Source organism: Haliotis rubra, unplaced genomic scaffold, assembly GCF_003918875.1.
Source record: "Haliotis rubra isolate DU_JTF1 unplaced genomic scaffold, ASM391887v1 Scf493, whole genome shotgun sequence".
NCBI lineage: Eukaryota > Metazoa > Mollusca > Gastropoda > Lepetellida > Haliotidae > Haliotis > Haliotis rubra.
Genome location: NW_025767183.1, coordinates 281,820 through 309,038, shown reverse-complemented (window position 1 = coordinate 309,038; position 27,219 = coordinate 281,820). Strand labels below are relative to the sequence as shown.

At 40.5% G+C, this 27,219-nt stretch overlaps 1 protein-coding gene across 9 annotated transcripts in view; it reads right to left on the bottom strand.

The window, feature by feature from the left end:
- Nucleotides 1–27,219, bottom strand: part of LOC124291509 (septin-2B-like) — a 148,500-nt gene that overhangs the window by 86,048 nt on the left and 35,233 nt on the right. The window contains exon 1 of one of the 9 annotated variants that reach the window (XM_046728500.1): nt 417–564. The exons of 7 other annotated variants lie outside the window; for them this stretch is intronic. In XM_046728500.1, the coding sequence (XP_046584456.1) occupies nt 417–500 (84 nt within the window). In that variant the 5' untranslated portion in view covers nt 501–564. Of the gene's footprint in view, nt 1–416; nt 565–27,219 lie in introns of those variants that run through there. One more of the 9 variants, XM_046728496.1, reaches the window with a different exon arrangement.

The window sequence follows — 27,219 nt, the reverse complement described above, 5'->3', positions numbered from 1 at the left end:
TCAGACACTTTAACACATTCCAAACAAGAATAAATTATAGAATAAAACAAAATTAGAGCAAATTTGAATGATGGAATGAATGGATCTCTCCAAAAACGCAACAGGTTCACAAAGACCTCAATGATTATTGCAAGTTGTTATAAATAATTGATTCCTTAATCATACATCAAGAGTGATGTCATCATCGCCAGAAACCATGTCACTGAACGCGAGGACACCAAACAAAGATGTCGACCTCATTTAACATAATCTACCAGTTAAACATTTTCTGCCGACACAAACAACAAACGTTTCTTTCATGGAGCTGAGGGTAACCCAATCTTTCCTTTCAAGCCAAATCAATGACAAAAATTTGACACCTCTCCGAAACCACGCTTCCAAAACCAGACGGATTACAATTCTGTCTCTCAACATACCTGATACAGAGCACTATATACATCTTTCTTGCCATTAGAAATTGTACTTTGTTCCTTTTGATCGCTCTCTTCCACCTCCGACATGGTTATATATCCCGAACGCAACTCTCCCAAGAATCACAGAATTTCGCATGTATTATGCGTCTCATTCGAAGCCTACTGCCTGATTACTCATTTCTGCAACGGTGACCTGAACTAGCCTAGAATCTGTCTTACCCAGTCCCCCATCTGCGAGTGACTATTGATTTTCTCCTCTCTCTACTCTGTCCTATTATATGCTTAAAATTGGCTCCCACACAAAGAAATGTATCTACATCTTGAATTTGACATGGAAAATATGGACCTAAGAATATTTTTTTTCCATTAGTTGTTTGTTTGCATGAGAGTGTTTCTTTGTCTCTTCGACTGTCCTATTGACAGCCTTGTTGGACGTGTTGAATGTGCAAGAGACCCGGGTCGCTCGGGGTATAATTAGTTTCAACAATGGGACAATAGCAGGTTATCATTTTGAAACTGCTTTGTTAGATTTTTTTTCCAGACGCTAAAGTAAAGCTGTGAATAATTGCAAAAGTTAATATTCTCCCATAAAGGGTAATACATTTTGCATGATTTAATCAGTTTCCTGAAGTTTCAAAACCCAAACCAAGGTCGCGGCAACTTTGCGTTGGTGTCTATGCCATGGGAGACAGCTCTGCAGATGAAAAAAGTCACTTATTCCGAGCTGCTTATTAAGCCTGCAGACCTTGCAGTCAAAACATGGGTCATCAGTCTGCATGAGTGTAAGCCTGACACAAACCGAGTTGCACTCCCTAACGACAGTCTCACCTTATAAGGAACTTAACATGTGCTTCCTATTAAATATTCAAGATTCAAGTTACTAAATTATGAGGATGGAACTCTGGATCATCAAATTAGCAGCCTAACACCATGTTTCATAGACAAGTGCGCATACATGTTTCCTACACACTTGAGTCACTGTATGTGCCCTCTTTGAGGCCAGTTGCTGTAAAACATATCTATAAGGACATTCTGACTATTTTCTTGTCACAACTGCTCCTATTGTAGATCCCAAGACATGATTAAAATGATTAAAGTCCTACAACAGTCATGAATAAATCCTATACTAAACACCATCTTCCATTATCAGAGAAATTGTTGTAAAATTATTAATTATCAAAGTTATACAATCATTTTAACAACTTTCGAAATTCATGTCTTTTTAAAGACAAGGCTAGATGACTAGGTGAAAACTTTTGAAGAACCTCACTTTACATCTAGCCCTGAATTGAAGGAAACAGAAATGTATGTACATGTTTCCATATAATATCAAATTTCATTCAGTTCAATTTGTTTCAAAATTGAGAATCAGCGGGTAGCCCCATTGTTAAAATTTTATCTTCACACCAAAGATACAGGGTGAATTACCCTCAAGGGTAGTATGCATGAAGCCCATTTCTGGTGTCCCCTGTGTGATATTTCAGAAATATTGCTGCAAGTGACATAAAATCCAACCCAATGAAGTCAAGGCCTTCCCAAGGCGCAGAAGGTGCAAGCTCATGGATAAAGGGGAGCACAATGACTGAGACCCCCCAACAAAGTCAACAAAGGATACACGCTGACTGCAGCATCAAGTTGTGTGGATCTCACAAACTGTGGAGCTGTGTGGGTCTTGAGCATGGATATTAAGAGGTCATTGTCACAGCAGATTCACATATTATTTACTTCTGTTTGTCAGTTTTTTAACACCACACTCAGCAATATATCAGCCTTATGGCAGCTGTCTGTAAATAATTAAATCTGGACCAGACAATCCAGTGATCAACAGTATGAACATCAATGTACACAACTGGGATACGATGACATGTGTCAACCAAGTCAGAAAGCTTGACCATCAGATCCCGTTAGTCGCCTCTTACAAGCATGGGATACTGGCGAAGGAGTTTGACAGATCTTTATTTACTAACTTATATTAAAACACTGCAGTGTTAACATCGTTATATTGCACAGTTAGATGTGCTGAAGATTGATTCTGGTGACCTGTACATCATCAAGCATAAGGCCCCCTCAAAAATATATATGTGTGTTTAGGGTAACATGAAATTACAAAACAGGGTTGGTAGGTAGGGTTTATCTTTGTTTTTCCTTCTTACATTTTTTTTTTAAAATGCACTCTCATATTTTTCATAAAATCACATATTTATGTAATATCAGGGACCACTTTTGAAAGAAAAGAGGGGAAACCAGTTTAAAATTTTAATAACTGAAGCATCGACAAATTCTAAATTCAACATTTATGAAAAACAAGAGTAAGTGAGCACAGGTCACATATGGTCACCCCCAAAATTGGGGAGTACATAGTGTTGGAATAGCAAAATGTTTCACCTTCTTTTTTTAAAAAAACAAAGAAAGAAAAAAGTTTAGGGTTGGGAAGTTTGTGATGGGGTTGGTAGGGAAACCGTAAACACACACATATTTTTTTTGGCTTAAGGCATGTGAACTAGTGACCGACATCATGAACAACAATCCACAGTCCGTGTACAGCAACACACAACCAACCAGCACAAATCACATCTTTATGTATTACCTGACACAATGTCAACATAATTTTGTACGTTTGTAATAATTTAGGTACACACACACTTATTCACACTGGGAACTGGTACTTCTGCTTGTGTATTCAGCATATATTTATACTCCCTTTGGACTTATATTAGGTATTTGTATACCTATCAGAGTACAATCTCTAAAATAATTCTGCTTTAAACGCTGTTCAATGACTAATTTGCATATGACCGCCTCCGTGGTGTAGTGGTTAGAGCGTCCGCCAAAGAGGAAGGTCGCGGGTTCAATCCCCGACCACGTCAAACCAAAAGACGTTAAAATATGGTACTAATTGGTCCCTGCCTGGCCCTCGGCATTAATGGGTACAACAAGGACTGGTCGGCTCGGAATCAGTATAATGTGTCTGAGTGGGGTATTCATGCTTCACTGCGGCATGGTATCTCAGTGGGCTAGCACTATAAAACTAGCTTAAGTCTGGGCTAGTACAAGCAGCCGCACATACACATACACACGCATGCACGTCGTCATATGAGCGAAATATTCTCAAGCACGACGTAAAACCCAATTTCACCTCACCTCACCTAATTTGCATATGTTTATGTGTTGAGCCACGTGTTTAGCTTGTTGAATTTACCATACATACGTAATTAACAATAAACCATTACCGCTGGCTGAAAAGATTGAGAACCAGAAATATCGGCAATGAAAAGAATTATCAGTGATTATCTATATGAAAATTTTCATCGATAACAATATACTTAAACTTTTGAGATTAAAATTGAACTTAGTCCAAACTTCATAACTGAAACATTTTCAGTAATAGTCACTTGCTCATTGTCCCCAATCAGGTGTTCTGCTTTCTGTCAGTGAGTGAGTATGGTTTTATGCCACTTTTAGAAATATTCCAGCAACATCACGCCAGGGTCACTAGAAATGGGACTCACACACTGTACACATGAAGGGAATCAAGATAGGGCCCCATCGCCCCAGTCAGTGATTTGAGTACAGGGATTATAATATGGCAAATATGGATTACATATTACATACAAATGATTACATACTCAGTATGACCAGGGGAATTTGAGATATGTCCTCCAAGTATTTCATAACAACTGGGGTAACTATTTCCTGTTTCATTCATCAGCTGACATGCGTATCCGTAGTTGGGTGTTATCGCTGGACACCAAGCTGCCCAGTGAATACAGCTTTTGTTCCGGTGTTGGTCACGACAATTAACAGCTATAGGACTCCCCATGATCTTAATTTACTTCCTTACGAAACATACCAAAGGGCTGTAAATATACCCAACCTGCTTGATTTTAATTCTAGCTGTTTTTATCAATATAGTGGGGGACACCAGAAATGGGCCCATGTACCCATGTGGGGAATCGAACCCGGGGTGTGAAGCCCATTTCTGGTGCACACCTGGATATTGCTTGAAAATGCTCATCACTATTTCTTAGAATGTTCTTTACACAACCAACATATAAAGATCATGCTTAAAGCTAGTCAAGATGTATGTGGTAGTAATTCTGTGATTACATTATCTGTTATTTTAAACGGCATTGCAGATCTGACAAATCATAAAAATGAAATTATATTCAAAAATGTACATCAATATATATGCAAATCTAAACGATTCCAGTAGTCTTCTCTCTATACACCTTTTGTATTATAGCATTTCCCCCTGTTATCTTTCAGTCTTTCTCTGTCTCTGTTTCTAATAATTGCTTGTGATGTAATTAGTTATTGTAAATATCTTTGGAGAGGGGTTTAATAAGTTGAAAGAACTTGTCCCCAATCCTTTTCACATTGTGAATAAAATATGTTTAAACTAAAAAACTATTGCTTGAATATTGCTAAAAGCAATGTAAAACTAAAACTCACTCTTTTGAGCAAAGTCCATAAGTTAGCTTGAAACAACCCCAAAGTCAAGTGACTGAACACCTTGTTCTTATTTTGATTGCCTGAGTTCAAGCCTGGGACACTTGGGACCTGCGTACACTGTAAAATACAACAGTGTTCAGCACGACAGAACAACACTTTAACAACTAGGCAACCAAACTGTCTCATACATATTCATTACTAAAATACAACCATGTAATCTGTTTAAAGGCCTGTCTTTCTTCTATCCTAAGCAAATTTCCAATCCAGTGGTTGTTTCAGTAATCACATTCCCAGGACACAACCTGACACAGCAGCCAAATTCACATTATCTTGCTCTTTCCTGATCAACTTAAAGGACGGACCTTGCATACATGATTCTCTCCTCTGCTAAATCATGGCCTGTTTGAAATAAGTGACCATCCATTTTCTATCATAATTGACACCCTTGCACATTTATATTTTGGGTTGCATGTTCAGGATGGTCTGGTTGACAGGGACTATCGATGATTCCAGTGCTTTTTCCAGGCAAACTGGAAATAAATAATTGTTTTCTTCCATATTTGGAATTCTGTTAAGGTTATTTTTCTCTCATAAATTTGGAGCATTTGGGATATTATTATCCAAACTGGGAATTAATACTGACAATCGCTGAAGATTTGAAGCCTAATATCAGCCTTTCCACAGGTCAAATCAAATCCAAGGGTTGAAATAATACATGCCCATATTCGTCAGAAAAGTGAGTGAGTGAGTGACTTTAGTTTTACGCCGCACTCAGCAATATTCCAGCTATATGGCGGCGGTCTGTAAATAATTGTGTCTGGACCAGACAATCCAGTGATCAACAGCATGAGCATCGATCTGCGCAATTGGGAACCGATGACATGTGTCAACCAAGTCAGCGAGCCTGACCACCCGATCCCGTTAGTCGCCTCTTACGACAAGCATTGTCACTAAGGTGACATAATCCCCCACCGCAAATTATCAAACTTAAAAAGTAATGAAAGTTTAAGATGATATCTTCTCTTTAGTTGTTCAAACACACAAACATTTTCAAGACTGACTTTGACCTTGACATGAATGTCATAGTGTATAAAATATGCAAAAATGGTACTAAAGAAATTGCTTATTGAAAAACATTCAAGGGAAGTCTTGAAAGTCTATGAAGAAAATCCAGTGAATTCAGGTTAACATGCTGAAATCTTCAAAGTATCGCAGTGACCTTGAAAATTAAGTGAAGGTCACCAAAATTGACTGGGCCCTGCGCCTTCATTAGATGAAGCTTGGTGTCAAAAATGAAAAAAATCCAGTGAATGTTTTTTTGCAATATCTTGCTGACTATCTTAACATGCAATTTAACATGCTGAAATCTTCAAAGTGTCGCAGTGACCTTGAAAATTCAGTGAAGGTCACCAAAATCAACTGGGCCTTGCACTTTCCCTAGATGAAGCTTGGTGTCAAATATGAAGAAAGTCCAGTGAATGGTTGTTGAGATATCTCGCTGACCATCTTAACATGCAGGTTAACATACTGAAATCTTCAAAGTGTTGCTGTGACCCTGAAAATTCAGTGAATGTCACCAAAATCGACTGGGCCCTGCGCCTTCCCTCGATAATGCTTGGTGTTGAATATGAAGAAAATCCAGTGAACGGTTCTTAAGATATCTCGCATATGAGTCAAACGCTGAAGTCCCCTTGTGACCTTGAAATGAAGGTCAAGGTCACCAAACCTGACTGGGACCTTTCTTATACTGTGATGAACCTAGGTACCAAATATGAAAAGAATCTAGTCAACGGTTCTTAAGATATTCTAATTCGTACGGACGGACGGACAGACGGACGGACGGAGCCTAATACTATATCCCCCGCTTCGCGCTTAACGCACGGCGGGGGATAACAAGCATGGGTTACTGAAGGTTCATTCTAACCCGGACTTTCACGGGTACGTCAGAAAAGTAGACAGTTGTTTCATAGAGGTTTGTTTGATCCTGGATTTTAGTATCTAAAGTACTGAAATTCATGAGACCGACAAAAAGTTAATTTGTCCTACCATCTTCAAAACATTACTCAGCAATATTCCAACTATATGAAGGGAAGGGGAGCAAAGGGTTCATAATCATGTCTGGGTCAGACAATCCAGTGACTGATGTAATATACTGAGCAATTTTCGGAAAGGCACACTGACACAGTATCATCAAATCACAAGTCTGACCATCTGGGTTCACTAACTTGCCACTTCCAGCATAGTGAGTGAGAACGTAATATTTTACAATGCTTTTAGGGACTGTTCATAATTTATGGCTGGTGTGTGTGTGTGTGTGTGTGTGTGTGTGTGTGTGTGTGTGTGTGTGTGTGTGTGTGTGTGTGTGTGTGTGTGTGTGATGATTTTTATGGAGAAGCATGTACAATGTGAATGACCCCACCCAAATTTATGTACAAAATAAGTGAAACCCCCACCCCTTGCATGTCATGTACAAAATCCCCTCCCTTCCCATAATTTCTAAACATAATTTTAAACATATTTTTATGCACAAAATTGCTGCTGACCCCCAAAAGTACAGTGCGTGTGTACAAACTGCTGACCCCCCTAGCTCCCCAGAACAAAATGGGTGGAACCCCCACCTCCCAAATCATCATATATAGCACCCACCCCCACCCCCAGCCAAAAATTATGAACGGTCCGTTAGCAATATTCCAGCCACATCATGTCAGGGAACACCAGAAATGGGCTTCACACAATGCACCCATGTGTGAATCAAACACGGATCTTTGGTGTGCCCAGTGAACACATCAACCGCTAGACTACCTTTCCGCCCCTCGACCAGTATAGCTTCTTGGGACTAATTCCTACAAAAAACCCAGAGGTCTAACATCTGGTAAGGGACAGAATCCATTCGATCTCTACCACAGGTTTAATTGGGTGGTGGGAAGATATTTAAAAGTGAACAATCTGTTCCGAAATATACCCTAAAAATGAATAGTTTCAGTACTCCCAAAGAAAATGCGTTAGCTACGTTTTCATGTGTACTAACTATGTATCACGTACACTTCCAATATATCATGTATAATGGCCATATATCATGTCCAGACTATACAAGTGCTACAAGACTTCACAATCTGGCCCAGAGTGTCAGGAGCTCCACATCTCACCTGTAGACTACACACCAGGTAACCTCCATCAGGTGGAAGGTGTTGCACTGTGGCAGCTCAGTGTGTGCTCCCAGTGTAACACTCCCGTGTAACACCAGCAGATTATCTCAGGCTGATAACACCTTTGATGAAGGAACTGCACTAAATCTCATGAAATCAGTTCTTTGAGTCCAGTCGCATACCTCCCTGTGTGGAGATCTGTGGATACCTGCATAGGAGGTTTAGTTAGGTCAAACTTTCAGTCAGCTTTAAGACTAAGAAGTTCTTGGTCTGAATTTTTGTGAGCTGAACATGTTTCAGTCATGGTCCTGTGAGGGCAGTTCTGTTCATGGCCTCAACAGATGATCTTCTGCTCAACAACTTTCAGTTGAAACATAGGACTTCATTCTGAACAGAACTCAGCATGGCTTGAAGTTCTACAAGTGAATATGAACTTCATCTCTAGCAGATCTTACCCGTGAAGGCCCGGGTTAGAATGAACCTGCAGTAACCCATGCTTGTCGTAAGAGGCGACTAACGGGATCAGGTGGTCAGGCTCGCTGGCTTAGCTGACACGTCATCGGTTCCCAATTGCACAGATCGATGCTCATGCTGTTGATCACTGGATTGTCTGGGCCTGACTCGATTATTTACAGACCGCCGCCATATAGCTGGAATATTGCTGAGTGAGGCGTAAAACTAAACTCCACTCACTCACTATCAGATCTACAGCAGGCAGTTCATTAGTCATGCCTGTTTTGTTTGCTTTTCATTTTACTTAGACCCAGCCTATATTAGAGATTTGGGTGCAGTTGCACAAAGCGATCTTAACGTTAAGGTGATTGTAACTCCCATACCCTAACACACACTTTGCTTTGTACAATGGCACCCAGTGCTTATTTGAACCCAACGAACTTAACACATGCCAAGTCCGGTCAACTTGAAGGCACTCAAACACATTAGAGTAAAATCATCAGCTGACCTGGCTATTGCTTAGACTCAGGGTCTACTTTGAAACCTTTCCCTAAGTACCAGGGTGCCGTTGTACGAAACAACCTTAGCACTAAGACTACCTTAAGTCTTTGTTAAAGTATGGGAGTTACGGTCACCTTAGCGTTAAGACTACATAAGGTCTATGTTAAGGTATGGGAGTTACGGTCACCTTAGCGCTAAGACTACCTTAAGTCTATGTTAAGGTATGGGAGTTACGGTCACCTTAGCTCTAAGACTACCTTAAGTCTATGTTAAGGTATGGGAGTTACGGTCACCTTAGCTCTAAGACTACCTTAAGTCTATGCTAAGGTATGGGAGTTACGGACACGACTACCTTAAGTCTATGTTAAGGTGTAGGAGTTACAGTCGCTTTAGCGCTAAGATCGCTTTGTACAACAGCACCCTGGGCTCCGGTTCACAAAGCTCTTGTAAGCCTAAGTACTCGTAATTATTCTTGTAGCATTCGTACCTCCTATACCGTACCTCCTATACTGTATCACTGACTTACGATATAGTCGAAGCTTTTTGTGAAACTGAGCCCAGCTTTAGTTTAAATTCAGGTCATTTTCAAACCCTTCTGCTGGACTAATTTTGATGGACCTAACTCCAACTAAATCAAAAAGGAAGAAAATCAAGACTTGAATCATTAACAGCTTTAGCACTGAAGAAAGAGCTTAGCGTCAAACAGACAGACTACCCTACCACCATCCATCTTATATAGAGACAATACGGTAATCCATCACTCTCAGTCTCACAGAACTTGTGCTAATTAGTCTGTCCACTCCATGCCGATTCAGCCAGCAGCGGGTGTATACACACCAGTTCTTATCTCCAACAGACAATTACATCTTAGTCCCATAATCCATCACTGTGAGGTGGATGAAATTGTTTGGTCTAAAGCTGACTTATCCCGGCTCAATCTTGGATGCCTGCTGATATTCATCACTGTCAGAGACAAAGAACGGAAGCCATTATTATCTTTAATACCTGCTAAATTAAACAATTCTCCTGTACACGCTAGACTAAACATCAGGAACTGTTTAAAGACTTGTATTTACCATACATAAATATTTTTACACAATGATTTCAAGCTGATGCAATATCTACCCTTTGTCAGCTCAAATCCAGTTCCAATGAGTGAGTGAGTTTAGTTTTACGCTGCTTTTAGCAATATTCCAGCAATATCATAGTGGGGGACACCAGAAATGGGCTTCACACACTGTACCCATGTGGGGAATCGAACCCGGGTCTTCAGTATGACGAACTAACGCTTTAACCACTAGGCTACCCCACTGTCCTTAAGAAGGTTAGACCTGTTTATAAAAATAATCAATTCATTGTTATAATCTGCCATATACAAAGACAAATTTACGCATGAATCTCTGGGATAATTGGTGTCTCAAATCATAAAACAAGGACTGTTCATCACCTGCATGATAACGGTGTAAGAAACGTCGCTTCTCACTGTAGATAAAGAAGTTGTTCATCCATATATCTTATCCCTACTAAGGATGTCTTGGGTATCAATATTAAATTGGGCAGGCTGGTATGACTTGGAAGAGTACAGCTATCCATAAAGAAGGTTGTAACAACATTACCATCAGCATACTACTGGGTACCCATTTGGTGCCCAGTGAACCAATGAGATGATCCAACCATCAATGATGATTTTACTACCAACTCCAAACACCATCCCAGGTATATTAAGACCTGCTTAGAAGCTGATATTTGGCCCTTGTCTGAAGCAGTTGTCTGTAGAAGGTTCAAATTAGAATATTTGTCAAGTTCTATTTTGTTTGTAATGAGTAAGTGAGTTTACTTTTTCGCCACACTAGACAATATTCCAGCTATATGGCGGCGGTCTGTAAATAATCGAGCCTGGACCAGACAATCCAGTGATCAACAGCATGAACATCGATCTAGGCAATTGGGATACGATGAAATGTGTCAACCCAGTCAGCGAGCCTGACCACCCGATCCCGTCAGTCGCCCCTTACGACAAGCATGGGTTACTGAAGATCAATTCTAGCCTGGATCTTCACGGGTGATAGTAATGAGTAATGCTATGGATAATTCTAGCCTGGATCTTCACGGATCTTCATTTGATAGTAATGAGCAACAATCAATTCTAGCCTGAATCTTCACGGGTGATAGCAATGAGTAATGCTATGCAGAAGTGGCTACATTTAACAAAACCATGCAGAAGTGGCTACATTTCACTAACAACAAAAACCAAATAAGAAGGGACTTTCATGTTCAGTTTTACACTTTTGCATTGAACAAAATATCAAAATACTACTAAAATATAGTTTTAAGATTGTACAAATTCTTTCCATTTCGTCCGTTAAGATCCATCATTTAAGAATCATAGATAAATCCCTCCTGATACATAGCCGTGAATAGCTGCAAAATTGCTGATGCAGTGCTAAGCAACTTTCACTCACTCACTTACTCCTAATACATAGTCATCTAAACCCTATTCCAGTCTCTGTAGATGGGGCACGGGTGCACCAGCTCCATAGATGGGCATGGTGCACCAGTCTCTCCTTATGGGCACGGTGCACCAGTCTCTCTAGATGGGCACAGTGCACCAGTCTCTCTGGATGGGCACAAGATGCACCAGTCTCTCCTGATGGGCACAGTGCACCAGTCTCTCTGGATGGGCACGGTGCACCAGTCTCTCTAGATGGGCACAATGCACCAGTCTCTCTGGATGGGCACAATGCACCAGTCTGTCTGTAGATGCGCATGGTGCGCCAGTCTCTCTGGATTTGCACGGTGCACCAGTCTCTCAATATGGGCATGGTGCACCAGTCTCTCTGTAGATGGAAACAGTGCACCAGTCTCTATGTAGATGGGCATGGTGCACCAGTCTCTCTGTAGATGGAAACAGTGCACCAGTCTCTCAAGATGGGCATGGTGCACCAGTCTCTCTGTAGATGGAAACAGTGCACCAGTCTTAGAATAAGGACCTGGGGAAATCTAGACTTGCTTCGTTTAGAGCTTTAGTACTAGGCTGTACCAGTCTCTGGTTCGGGATGTGAGACAGACTACACCAGGATGGGCACTGCGCACCAGTCTCTATATATGGGCAGTGTGCAGCAGTCTCTATAGATGGGCTCGGTGCACCAGTCTCCCCCAGGATCACATCAGGGATAAAATCTCCATCAATTGGGCAGACTGAACCCGAACCGGAAGCACTAATTTCAAGTTTTTCTATCCCATTTGGTGTCACTGAGGCTCGAACACCCAAACTGTCTGTCCATCAACACCTGTCTTCCAGCGGGAGTGATACAACTCTATGAAATCGGAGGATTTCCCGTCATAACTTCATCACATTTACAGGTCTGTTGGTTTTTATTATGAAGATAAAAGTTGATTCCTTCATGGATGGATGGGCTTATCTGTTGGATTGAGTTACAATTTAAATAATTAAGTCTTGCCAATCAATGGTTGATGGTAAGTTCAGCGACCCATGTCATCAGGGCAGGATGACACACAGCTAGTCAGACAGTGTTACTCAACAATTGTAATTACAGGGTTCCCTTGACTTTTCCCTGATAAGTATAGATTTTTCCCTGACCATTTAGGCCAAATAGAAAAAAATAGTGTGGTTCCGATTACACCTCTTTAAAATTTAGGGTTGGTAGGTAGGAATTTTTTTTTTTAACATATTTGTTTCTAGAAGGAAAGTACAAACTAATAACACATGTATCAATGTGTAATTGTTTATTCAATCAAGATTGCAGCCATCATGTCGACTTTTTTTTTTAGAATGACCGATGTCTGTCGGTGCCGGGAAAAAACAATGGCATCTGAAAGCTTATTTTATTCAGTCTGCTTTAAAAAATAGGGTCGGCACCAGAATTAAAGGGTTGGTATGGTAATCGGAACCACAACAATTATTTTTTTAGGCCTTAAGTGTAAAAACTGGTCTCCTCCCTTTCAGCCAGTCTTAGCCATCCTTAAAAGATATTTCCTTCACACATATCATAATTACATGCATTTTGGGTTAATTTATTACACATGGGTAGGTTAGACCAGAATCTGCAAGTAAACCCCCATAGCCATCATTCTATTATACCTGATTAGAGACATTCTGATTTTTAAAGTTTCCCTGACCATAAATTGCCCTGAGTATTCCCTGACTTTTGAAAACACATCAAAATTCCCGGATTTCAGAGAAAAGCTGAAACTCAATGACTTTTCTCTGCATTGTGGGAGCTCTGAATTAGTTGCAGAGAAAGAAACCTTTCAAACTATTCCACAAGACCACAGGACCAGTGAGTGGACAATAATTAGTAGTCCTGTCTGTACTTCACTGATCCAAGATAACATTCGTAGATTTTCTTAACTATCAATACAAAATTCACTGGCCACCAGTACCACTGCAAACTTATCATTTAGTGGTCCTGATGAATTTTTACTAGTCAGGGACCACAGGACCAGCGTAAATTTCACATACTGTAGTCGGATCCTGCATGGGCTTCTGGAGATCTTTTCATATCCGAAATCCTCACAGCAAAACAGTGACATAATGTATTTGAACCTTCTATGTGTGATTTGTAGGAACATCAATTATATCATGTCGTTAACTGAAAACGGAGTCTTTGTGTGATTCATCACTTTCTGTGAGAACTAGATCCTCATAACTCCTGGTACTTTTGAACTGCTTCTAGATCCTTGTGACAAAAACACCAAGTTCTTGTACTTTTCCTTACGTACTTATTTCCCAAAGAGTGAGTGAGTGAGCGAGTGAGTGAGTGTGAGAGCAGGGGTGGAAATAACCCATTGCCCGACGTCCGAGTCCAGTGTTTTTTTTCTGTCGGGCAAGCAAATATGTATATCACACTGTACCGGTGTCCAGTTTACTTTCCAATGTTAATTATGTTGTTTATTTAAACAATCAACAAGAAAACAGCCCGTATAGTGGGAAAATTATCAGGGCAAGTGATTTTACATGTGCCACTGTACCGGAGTACACTAGTAACTTTAGTACACTAGTAACAATTTTAAAGTTATTTCCATCCCTACATCAGTATTCCTGGAGAGCTACATCAGTATTCCTGTGATATCACAGGGGAGCTAGCAGTATTCCTGTGATAGCACAGGGAGCATCAGTATTCCTGTGATATCACAGTGATATATTCCTGTGATAGCACAGGGAGCTACATCAGTATTCCTGTGATATCACAGGGGAGCTACATCAGTATTCCTGTGATATCACAGGTATCTGTTCAGGTGAAAGCTATGAGAACGGGTATGGTGCTAAAAAAACTAAAAACCCAATCGCAGCAGATGGGGATTCGAACCATCGATCACCAGCTTCAGCATGCTGACACAACTCAGCACAGCGAATGTTGGCGCCTGAGACGACTGCGCAGGGCAACCTATCCCCCCATTACCAAAAGATACATGGAAGCTCAGAATATAGAAAAAGATGCTAACTTGTTTCCAGGTGTTACAATAATCCATGAGCTCTAGCTTCATACTGATATATGTTCAGGCTGCGAATCTCCTAGTCTGTCTCACAGTCCCTCAACCATATTATTTTCCCTAATGCCTCGCCCTCCCTGCAATGCTAAAGCCTTAAATGAAGCAAGTCTAGATTTCTCCAGGTTCTGAATCTCTGGTCTCCCTGGAGCTCCTTTTCAATTTAAATGGGCTTATTTGTTACAATCAAAATTATATGTATTCAGAGACTAAGCTTTAGTCTACGTATTTTCATCTGTACCGATGCATGTTTTCCGTGGAACATTCTCCTTGAGACAGAAGCTGAGCTTGTGATAGGGAACACACATGCAGGGAAGGGCAAGTCGGGTTTACACCTCGCTGATAACGACAACAACATGTTGACAGGTGCTGGAGGTGAAGCCCCACAATACTTCATGTATTGGATGCTGTTGTCTAATGTGAGAATAAAATAAACAATTCCCAAGTGGAACCTGTGTCGACTTATTCAGATTTAGGGATACAGCTCATTACCAGCCCACCGGTCTGAGGGCTTGTGTCTCCTCAAGACTGATGTAGACCAGAACCTGAGTCTGCACCAGATGTCAGTAAATGTCTCCAGATTTGAGTAGGTTTAATAATTCACACTATAATAATCATAACAAAGTGAGTGAGTGAGTGAGTGAATGAGTCATTTGTTTAGTTTTACACAGCTTTTAACAATATTTCAGCAATAACATGGCAGGGGACTCCAGAAATGGGCTTCACACATTGTTGGGAATCAAACCCGGATCTTCAGGGTGACAAGCAAATGCTTTAACCACTAGGCTACCTCACCACCCCCTATTTAGAGGTTATTTGTATTATCACTAACATGTCCAATAGAAAGAGTAAGGCTTTAATGCTTAGTTTTACTGTATTAAATGGCGAATCATAATTGAAGAATCTGTGTCATTGACAAAAAATGACCCATTTCAACACGACATGCGTTGTATCTGTTGTACCATCATAATTCAAGGATCTGAATCAGTTTCAATGCCAGATGTATCATTGACATATGTTTTGTCACAAATGATTCTCTAAAGCCCAGAATATCCGTCTGTGTCATGTAGGGAGCAGACACACAATCAAGCAGATGATTACTCATGATGAGTCCACTTCCTGAGGAAACATCCATCCTGGCGTTTGGTCTATTGTTTGTTCTGACTGAAAAGCCACACAGTAATATTCAAGCTGTATGATAGCCTATATATAGCCCATGTATTACCAAGTCTCGAGCAGACAATCCTGGGATCGATATCATGAGCAGGGACCCTACCATCAGGGTACAGTGACATGCTACCGGCAATGTGTGACTACAAACTGACTTGGTTAGTTTATCTCGCAGTTCTGGAACCATTTTATTTTCCCTTCCCAATAATCTGTCTCATTGTTATGTGTTCCCATTCTTTTCAAACCCAGTGTATATAATAACCAATTCTGTACCTGACAATCCAGTGATTGACATAATGAGCACCACTTTACACAACTGAGACACAATGTCATCAACCAAAACAAACATACACATGTCTCAGCTGGGCGGTGGGGTAGCCTAGTGGTTAAAGCGTTGGCTCGTCACGCAGAAGGCCCGGGTTCGATTCCCCACATGGGTACAATTTGTGAAGCCCATTTCTGGTGTCCCCCGCCGTGATATTGCTGGAATATTGCTAAAAACGGCGTAAAACCATACTCAGCTAGCTAGCCATCATCTCAGCTGAGGATGCAGAGTAACAATGACTCTTCCTGTAACTCATGTGAAAATCATCAATAACAGAATCTGGACATGTAACCATGGCAACAGTTGCCTCTTAAGAATGAAATGATGGATCATATGCAGTGTTTTACAAAATAGAAAGCTGGACACCACATCAGCATCAAGCATCCCTACTGCTCTCTGAACAAATAGTGTGATTACAGAATGTAGACCAGTGGAAATGGCAAAAGCTCAGCTTGTCATGCTTACATTAGATAAAGAGAAGAAAAGATAAATGTCAGGCCGTGATGCAATCCCCTGAATGTGGCCTGTAACCTGATGTCGCTATGTCACATCGTCACTTACTGTAAACTGCGACAGTGATTTAGGGAGGAGCAACACCACTCGGCATGTTGACAGTAATTGCACCAGATATACAGATCATCTGCTCAGGTCACGAAAAACCACCATTCCCACCTGTAGAGGTATTTTAAACTTGTAAATTAATTGACAGTGTCTGACTTAAAAATTTGATTTGCTTTTTTAACATTAAAATCCAGGGAGAAGAATTTGAATTAACATATTCTCACAAAGTATTGTGGTACGTTAAGCTTGTAAATTAATTAACAGTGTCTGACATAAGATTTGCTCTGCTTTTTTCACAAAAAATGAAACATTAAAATGCAGGGGGAAGAATTTGAATTAACATATTCTAACAAAGTATTTAATTTTGAAGAGTATCTCATAAGATAAGATTGGAAAAATAACTAACGATGTCATTGAATATGTTAAATTATTCGAATAATATAAGTTGACACTCATCAAAGTTGAAACAAAAATCCATATGCACTTTACAATTCTCAACCTGAAAATGGATAAAAAATGCCTTAATGTCAAATCTTCTGGATATGTAAAAATGTCAAATCTGAAACTGACAATGTGCATCCAACAATTTCCAGTATCATCTCAGGATGACGATTATATATAACTGACTGACTGACTGGGTTTGGTTTTACGCCTTTTTAGCAATATTCCAGCAACATCAAGGCGGGGGACACCAGAAAGGGGCTTCACACATTGTACCCATGTGGGGATTCGAACCTGGGTCTTCGGCGTGACGAGCCAACGCTTTAACCATTAGGCTACCCCACCGCCCTTATATATAACAGCTAATAAATGAAATGTACACCACAGTACTGCCATATTCACAAGTGAAAACTGTAAATTTCAACTATTAACAAATATTAAATATACGTATACAATCTGCTAGTATCAGACAGTTTCCAAACTTCATGAATTAAAATATTAAAATTTATTCACAGCACGAAACAATTCAGTTGAAACATATTTATGACACATGTCATGACAGTTGTCTTGATAAAGATCAATCAATATTGATTTAACTACCAGTGTTGACGTAATGGCCGACAAAGAGCCAGGTAATGTGCAGTGTACCATACAAAGGCTGTTGTATGGTTGATCTATAGCCCAGCCATTACACTAGACACGCTGACAACACAGACACCCATTAAATTATACACCTACAAAGTAGGCATTCATCTCCTATGGATTCATGTGACACAGGTTCACAAACCTCAACATCAGAAAACATTTTTGTGACTTTTAAAAACATTCATAGTCTGTACTGAATTTAACTGATGTACAGAGCTTCAGATAAGATTTAGCTCATGTGGGTACTGTACCCACTGTATTTTTTTGGAGTGGGTATTATGAATGTTGAGTGGGTATTTCATTTTCCGTTACCCACTGCTTTCAAATATGTGCGTATTTCAGTCATTTTACTCACCTAAGTATTATGTCATTGAGTAAGTTTACTAAGCAGGTATGTTCTGAGTTATGTCATACCTAATCAAAACCAACTTAAATATAATGGAAATGATTTCATAAAAAATCACTCATCCTGTACTGACAGTACAACACTAGTCCTATACTAACAGTACGACTTGATAGCAATCGATGTCTTTTTCATTACGCAAGCGATTTTTATAAATATATTCCGCACGCATTTGTTTTAAACTTTTTGCGTATCTAACACTTTAAATGTGTAATTGGTACGCAACAATTATTTTTCAATGTGTAATTGGAAATTTTCTATGCATATTTTACCCGGATACGCAGCTTATCTGGGCCTCTGGATGAATATAGAAGATCTCAGGGGAGTGTCTTTTGACATCAAATATATCACAAGTTGATAAAGTTACAAATATCTGAAGCTTGCCTTGGATATTTTTACTCTTATGAACGGGTGAGATACTACTTACCATCAAAAACACTCTTCATTAGTTTTCAATGCAAAATGTACATCTCTGAACACGGTACTGCCATTAGACTTGCAGTGCAGCGATGTCATAGCACTGTGACCTCATCAGGTTTTTGACATCATAGCATTGTGAGTCATGTAAATGATGATGTCAGGGCATTGTACAAAATCTACTGTCAAAACGATATCTCCTTGGAGATGTCGCTTGATCTCACACAAGCAATATCTCCTGTGGAACACAGTTTTGGATGATAAATGAATTGTACACGTGTCTTTGTTATCTATCGTTACACTCAGAAATATCCCTGTTATATTACAGCATCCAGAAAGTGGTTGAGTATGGACAAGACAATCAAGTGATTGATCTTAGGGGGATGATCCACATTATCAGGGTAGGACAAACATGCTGCTCACCAAGTCACAGTCAGGCCATCCGATCCACTAAAGCACTTTTTATGACCAGCATGAGTCAGGGCTCCAGATAATTTTTCAACATCAGGAGTACGTACTCCTTATTTTTGCGATATAGGGGTACTGGAAAAACTTAAACAGTACATTTAGAGTACTGAATGGAATTTAATGGAGTATCTGTAATCTTGTGTTTCGTTTCATGTATGCACCACAACATTGCTACTCTTGTGTAAACAGGTCAATGAACAATAAAACAATACTTTTTCAGATAAATACGTGTGTAAATGATTGTAAGACCGTACACCATTGCCGTGGTGCGTATCTGCTACGTTTCCTAAATTATTTCCTACCGTATCGTGCATATTTCTTATCCGTACATACGCCGATACGGACCTTATCTGGAGCCATGATGGGTTATTGGGGACCAGTTCAAACCCAGAGGGTTAAAGCATCTACTCGTGACGCTGAAGATCCAATGGGTACATGGAGTCAGATTTGTGCTTAGTCAGCAAAATCACAGCAGCACGATAATGCCTACCTGTATGTCATTAAGCAGATCTTCAATAAAGCGTTAGTCAATGGCACAAGCAAGCACTCATTGTATGAGAATATGATAATTACACACTACCACCCTTGGCAACCTGACCTTCCTCCAGAACACACCAACACTCCTTGGCAACCTGACCTGCCTCCAGAATACACTACAACCATAGGCAACCTGACCTTCTTCCAGAACACACAACCACCCCTAGCAACTTGACCTTCCTCCAGCACACAATACCACCTTTGGCAACATGACCTGCCTCCAGAACGCACTACCAACCTTGGCAACTTGACCTGCCTCCAGCACACACCCCCACTCCTTGGCAACCTGACCTTTCCTCCAGAACACACCACCACTCCTGGGCAACCTGACCTTCCTCCAGAACACACCTCCACCCCTGGGCAACTTGACCTTCCTCCAGAACACACCTCCACCCCTGGGCAACTTGACCTTCCTCCAGAACACACCTCCACCCCTGGGCAACTTGACCTTCCTCCAGAACACACCTCCACCCCTGGGCAACTTGACCTTCCTCCAGAACACACCTCCACCCCTGGGCAACTTGACCTTCCTCCAGAACACACCTCCACCCCTGGGCAACTTGACCTTCTCCCAGAACACACCTCCACCCCTGGACAACTTGACCTTCCTCCAGAACACACCTCCACCCCTGGGCAACCTGACCTGAATCCAATACACAGAGCAGACACAACTCCATATCTCAGTGTAGTGTGGAAACATTGATGACAGGACTAGCCCTGGGCAAACTTACAATCCTGAATTAACACCCTTCTTATCCACCAGACCCACTTGGTGGCAGGCACCTCCTCATTATGTCACAGTGATGGAGTTCATGACTACACAATGTTGCTACAGTGAAGCTCTAGCTGAGATAAGAGCTGCTTCCTTCAGCAATACACACACAAACAATTACCTTCACAAATCCACTTTCATGGTCTTCTCAAGTCTACTTTCATTGAAAAACTGAAATCGACCTCATAGAATCTTCAACAAATACAGTTGAATGGTAACATCCACACATCGACATAATTTGTGGCACACAAATCACAAATCCTTATCCATGCTGTCTACTATGTTCTCTAAGGACACCACCTGGACAAAATATATTTATCATAAATATTTATAACTGAAAGTAAGTGCCCATTATCAGCATGACCCTACATAAATTTTCATATTTCTCCAGATTTGTCCCCATCTCTCCTGACCTGTCACATTTTGACAGTGAGCTATAGCGGCATGATCCCAACAACAGAATCAACCAGCAATGACCCCACCAGATATATCCTAACAGCATGATCCACCAGCTGTATCCCCCAACAGCATGATCCACCAGCTGTATCCCCCAACAGCATGATCCACCAGCTGTATCTCCCAACAGCATGATCCACCAGCTGTATCTCCCAACAGCATGATCCACCAGCTGTATCTCCTAACAGCATGATCCACCAGCTGTATCCCCCAGCAGCAATATCCACCAGCTGTATCCCCCAGCAGCATGATCCACCAGCTGTATCTCCTAACAGCATGATCCACCCGCTGTATCTCCTAACAGCATGATCCACCAGCTGTATCTCCCAACAACATGATCCACCAGCTGTATCTCCCAGCAGCATGATCCACCAGCTGTATCTCCCAACAGCATGATCCACCAGCTGTATCCCCCAACGGCATGATTCACCAACTGTATCTCCCAACGGCATGATCCACCAGCTGTTGCCCCCAACAGCACGATCCACGAGCTGTAACAGCATGATCCACCAGCTGTATCTCCCAACAGCATGATCCACCAACTGTATCCCCCAACAGCATGATCCACCAGCTGTATCTCCCATCAGCATGATCCACCAGCTGTATCTCCCAACAGCATGATCCACCAGCTGTATCCCCCAACAGCATGATCCACCAGCTGTATCTCCCAACAGCATGATCCCCACCAGCTGTATCTCCCAACAGCATCATCCATCAGCTGTATCCCAGCAGCAGCATCCGCCAGCTCTATCCTGGCAGTGTGATCCACCAACTATATCCCAAGTGTGATATAACAGCTATATCTCCAGTGTGAGCCATCAGCTATACCCAACAGCTGTATCCTGGCAACGGATTCAACGGCTACATAATGGTAGCATATCCAGCAGCTGTATCCCTTAGTACAACAGCTATATCCCAACATCTTGATCCAACATGTATGACCCTAAAAGGTTGTGACACCTTCGTGTGTCCCTATAAAGCCCATCAACATCAACACTTCCATTCTTAGATACATTATCTGGTTGCTAACAACAACACCCTCCACCTACCCATCCATGCTTCTACGTTGTCATCCAACAAACTGCTGTCACACTGGCAATTAACTAATTTGACACACATAACACAGGCATGTTAATCAGGAGTCAAGTGTACCAGGGGGGGAATACATAAACATTTTGACCTGTCTAAGTTATGAAATCATGTTTTGTTTTGTTTCCTTGCTGGGGGGAAATAGAGAGAGAAATTGTTTAAAGGCTACAGTTAGCTTTGATGCTTTGTTTTACCACCTATTGTTATTGTTATCACTTTATCTTATCTTGTATATAAACTGGTGTACCCCATCATTCCCCCATATGCTTGAAAACGGTATAAGAAGCTATACCGAAACGTCGCTATTGTTAAAATAAAGAAGTTGATCAACCATAAAGTTGTGTCATCTCTATATCAGCAACTTCTAAATGCCACTCAAACAAATTACACTTAGCAATATTCCAGCTATATGGCAGCTGCTGTAAATAATCGAGTCTGGATCAGACAATCCAGTGATCAAAATCATGAGCATCGATCAACTGGAATACGATGACATGTGTCAACAAAGTCAGTGAGCCTGACCACCCAATCCTGTTAGTCGCCTCTTACGACAAGCATGGACATCTGATGACAAATTCTAACCTAAGTCCTAAATCTTCACAAAGACTTCAAGGTTTGGCTATTATATTTGATGGTTTGATTACCGTTTAAAGCCAAAGTCTGTTAAATTCCTTTCACATATTGCAGTCCGTAAACAACCAATTCTGGTCCTGGCAATTCCACTGCTGACACCATGGCATCGGGAGAGTGAGTTTAGTTTAGTTTGAAGCTGCATTCAGCAATATTTCAGCTATATCAGTACTATATGATGGCTCATGAGTATCGAACCACAGAAATGGGAAACAATGGCATACATGAACCAAGTCAACAAAGCTGACTACGAGATCCTGTTGGTCGCATCTTATGAGAAACAGTTCACCCATTGTATCCATAATCACAGACCTGGGTCATGAACATTTCAAGCAGTATATAAAAGTCAGGAATCTCTGGGGTATTAGAAGGTAAGGTGAAATTTGGTTTAACATTGTGCTTGAGAATATTTCGCTCATATGACGACGTGCATGCGTGTGTATGTGTATGTGTGGCTGCTTGTACTAGCCCAGACTTAAGCTGGTTTTATAGTGCTAGCCCACTGAGATACCATGCCGCAGTGAAGCATGAATACCCCACTCAGACACATTATACTGACTCCAAGCCAACCAGTCCTTGTTGTACCCATTAATGCCCAGCGCCAGGCAGGGACCAACAAGTACCATATTTTAACGTCTTTTGGTATGACGCGGTCGGGAATCGAACCAGCGACCTTCCACTCTCCAGGCGGACGCTCTAACCACTACAACACGGAGGCGGTTCTGGGGTATTAGAGGTCTTCTATGGTATGTAAATGTGGAAATCCCAAAAACTTCAACTGTGAACATACAGTTGTAAGACAGGCCCCTTATCACATTATCCAGTTCTAAGTTCATGTTATAATGCTTGGGCTAAATATTAAATGGATATTTGTTTTTGTAGGAAAGTTTTAAGGAAGTTCATATCAGCATTTACATTACATGTTGTTCACATATATTACACAAACGATCACAAAAAATATCTCAGAAAATGCCAGCAAAACGTACAGAAGGAAACACACTGCTGCAGCAGACTGGATTATCTGATTTCACTTCTCTTGACATTTTCATTTCATAGAGTGATTATAATCAGAAATCGTGACATCAACAAAACATGTAAGTTTAAGTCTCTCAATATGTACTTATAAGCCATAGGGCTGTGTATTGGCAAATAAATTGTTTTGCAATATATTGTGACTCTGGTACCGGTATTCGGACACGTATTGCGATATATTGGGAGCTTCAGTGTTTGACAGAGAGTGAGATTGTACATGCAGAGCCTATTTTCTACATACCAAAGCCCTTAAAAATTAACGTTATAGTTATGATAACAGAAATCTCGAAATTAAGATTTGAATTTGTGGGATTGTATTTTCTTCTTTATAAAATTTATTTCATGTAAAGGGTACTGTTTTGTCAATTACAATGGAAAACTTTAGTGTGAATGAAGATCTGTGTAGATTTTATCTTTAACCATAGAGATAATCTATCTCAAAATGTCTTATATCTTTATTACCCAATATGATGAGTTTGGTTTTAGAATCACAGCAATTTCCAGCAACATCACGTATGGGTCTTTCACATTGGGTGTAATTAGTCTTCGGCGTGATTACGAATAGCGCTTTTATCCATTAGGAATGGACTGTTGGAGACTGGTGAGTACCTCACTGCCCTTGAAAATCATCTAGAGATAATCTATCTCAAAATGTCTTATATCTTTATTACCCAATATGATCACACTTTGTCTTTCTGGGTTAATTAGTTGAATCAGGAATGGATGTTGGAGACTGGTGAGTGAATGCATCTTGCTGAGTTGTTGTTGTCAGCAATATTCCAAACGAATTATGATATGTTTCCAGTGACTAATAGCAAAAGAAATATTCACACCATCTTGCAGAACGACAGACAGATTGACCCTTATAAAGCAGCACTGCAGATAAGTCAAGCCAAGAAGTGAGTGAGTGAGTGAGTTGGGTTTTACACCGCTTTTAGCAATATTCCAGCAATATCATGGCGGGGGACACCAGAAATGGGCTTCACACATTGTACCCATGTGGGGAATCGAACCCAGGACTTCGGCGTGACGAGCCAACTTTCATGTGTTCCCTTATTTATTTCCATGAGTATATTTTACAGAAACAAATAGCAATTAAATTAAAATAAAATACAATAAAATGGAGCCCAGAGACTTTCTTCATTTTCAGAGACTTTGGTAATCTAGACTTGCCATATATTCTAGACTTGCTTGGGCAGCACTGGGTATATTTGCTTCAGAGTCTGTACGACAGACTAGGACTAAGTCATCATTCCACAAGGGTGATCATAGTGCTTCCACTCTTTTCCATTTATGACATTGTAGTGGTACTACAACTTTGTGAGAACAGGGACCAGGATTAGTTGAAGAGAGCTAGAAATCACATATATGCAAGAGCTGGAGTGCGTTAGTGAGTGAGTGAGAGTTTAGTTTTATGCCGCTTTTACCAATATTCCAGCAATATCACGGTGGGGGGACCCAGAAATGGGCTTCACGCATTGTACCCATGTGGGGAATAGAAACCAGGTCTTCAGCGTGACCAGCGAATGCTTTAACCACTAGGCTACCCGACCGCCCTATCTGCAATCCAATATGGTCCAAGAGTTGATGAGTGAGTGAGTGAGTATGGTTTTACTCCACTTTCAGCAATATTCCAGCAATATCACGATGGGGGACACCGGAAATGAGCTTCACACATTGTGCCCATGTGGGGAATCGAACCTGGGTCTTCGGCGCGATGAGCGAACGCTTTAACCACTAGGCTACTCAAACCGCCCCCCAAGAGATGATGAATAGTGTGAACTACACAAGGCTTTGTGTATGCCCATCCCATCGTTGTCTAAACTAAGGAAACACAATCCAGCCAACCTGACCACTCCTGAACTGAACCAGCACCATCAGTGGTCTGTCACAGCACCCATCTCTTCAACACATGGCTCCAAGTGTATGTACAATGTTCCTTTGTCATGGGGGGTCTCAAGACCAGTAACAGATCACACCAATAATGTTCCTGCCCTTTACACGTTCACAGTAGGGGCTTGGAAGGTCGTTTTCTATAAATCTGTTTTCTCTTACAGGTTCATAATGGATCTTTGTTATGGGATATTTGTAACCGTTTGTTTCTAGGAAAATTCGTAAAAACGATACTGTCAGCTCTGACCTTTAACATGCTCTAGCCATTTGTTCCCGGTGCTCCTTCCCTTCATATTGATGCCAATCAAACGCACATGTCGCAACATAATTTACACAGCTTTGCATTCCGCACAGAAATTAATTCAATATGTGTAATATTCCTTTACATTAAGTTACAAGGATCTTGCAAATTCAGGGAACATTTGAAAAGATAAATAAATAAAGCCTCTTACCAGAGTTTTATTTGACATAAAATCTATAAAAAAAGATGATTTAAGGTAAACTTCCATTGTTGCCTACATTTTACAACTGATATTAATACATAATAGGATAAGCATTCATATATTTCTTCCAAATTCATGGGACATTTGAAAAGATGAATACATAAGGACTCTTACCAGAGTTTTATTTGACATAAAAAAGAAAGAAGAAAAGTTGAAATTAAGTTAAACTGCAATTGTTGCCTAATATTTTAAAACTGATATCAATCAATAAGCATTCATATATTTCATATCATTAGACATGAGGGTAAGATTCCATTCATAATCCCAAGAATCATACCAGCTTCAGTGGTAGAGGAATTTGTTGTCATGACAACTGATGATGTCACAATAATCTGGTAAACATAGTGATGTAATATCAATCTAGTGATATCTCCTGGTAGCTGCCACAGAAACACCTCCCCCAAACCCGTTCACACCCAGACAAACACCTCCACCTACTCCCCCCATCTAAGACAGACAGACAGACAGACAGACGCAGGTAATGCAACCTGTCAATGAATATTATTTCACTGACCTTCACCTCGCAAATTACAAGGACAAGATCTTGACCAAACAAACATAACTACTTCACAAAGCAGTTTCATTTTAGAACTTTTTCATAAGCATCCACAAACCACCTTTTAAGCATCTACTTATCATATTCAGGGCCATTCAACTATTTCTTTTGGACCAAACAAGATCAGTACATATTTCGTTTATGATGTATGTTCATAAATGATTCAATCTTTATTAAGATGCGATCTTTACACTTTCTGTTCTGTCAACAGACGTAGATCTTTATCAGTATCAAGTCATCCTGAAAAGCAAAGGGTAATGTCGTGGGCCTAATTTTAAAAGGTAAAGATTTATGGGGTAACTAACACAGTAGTATATCTCAAGGACCCCAGGTCTCCTAAATTTAACAAATACTTTTCAGTATGAATACAATATATTATCCTGATGTCAAACAGTTGAAATGACTTAGTGCTTGAATGCCCGGGAACATCACTATCTCTATACCAGTGTTAAACTGGTTATATGACTTTGTCCAGCGAACCATGTACAACTGCAATGGTTAATGTTTCTGCCTGCAGAACAATTGAACAAACTATGAGTCTGACTTAACACATCCGCTGGTAACCAAACCAGGTCAAGTATCATACTAGATCTACGAATATAATAAATTCTACCCCTCAGACAAGAAATGCTAAAGATGGCTCAAACACGTATCTTTGATATTACATAATCATTAAACACCACCTGTTTTTATTTAAAATAGGATATAACTGAAGCGGACATATACATTAGCTCATGACAGGGCTATGATCTGTTCTTCACCTGCCCTGAATAAGGATTATTAAGCATGTTAAGTAAACTGGTGATACATAAAACTTATGTGTATACATAGCACTGGTTGGGGCC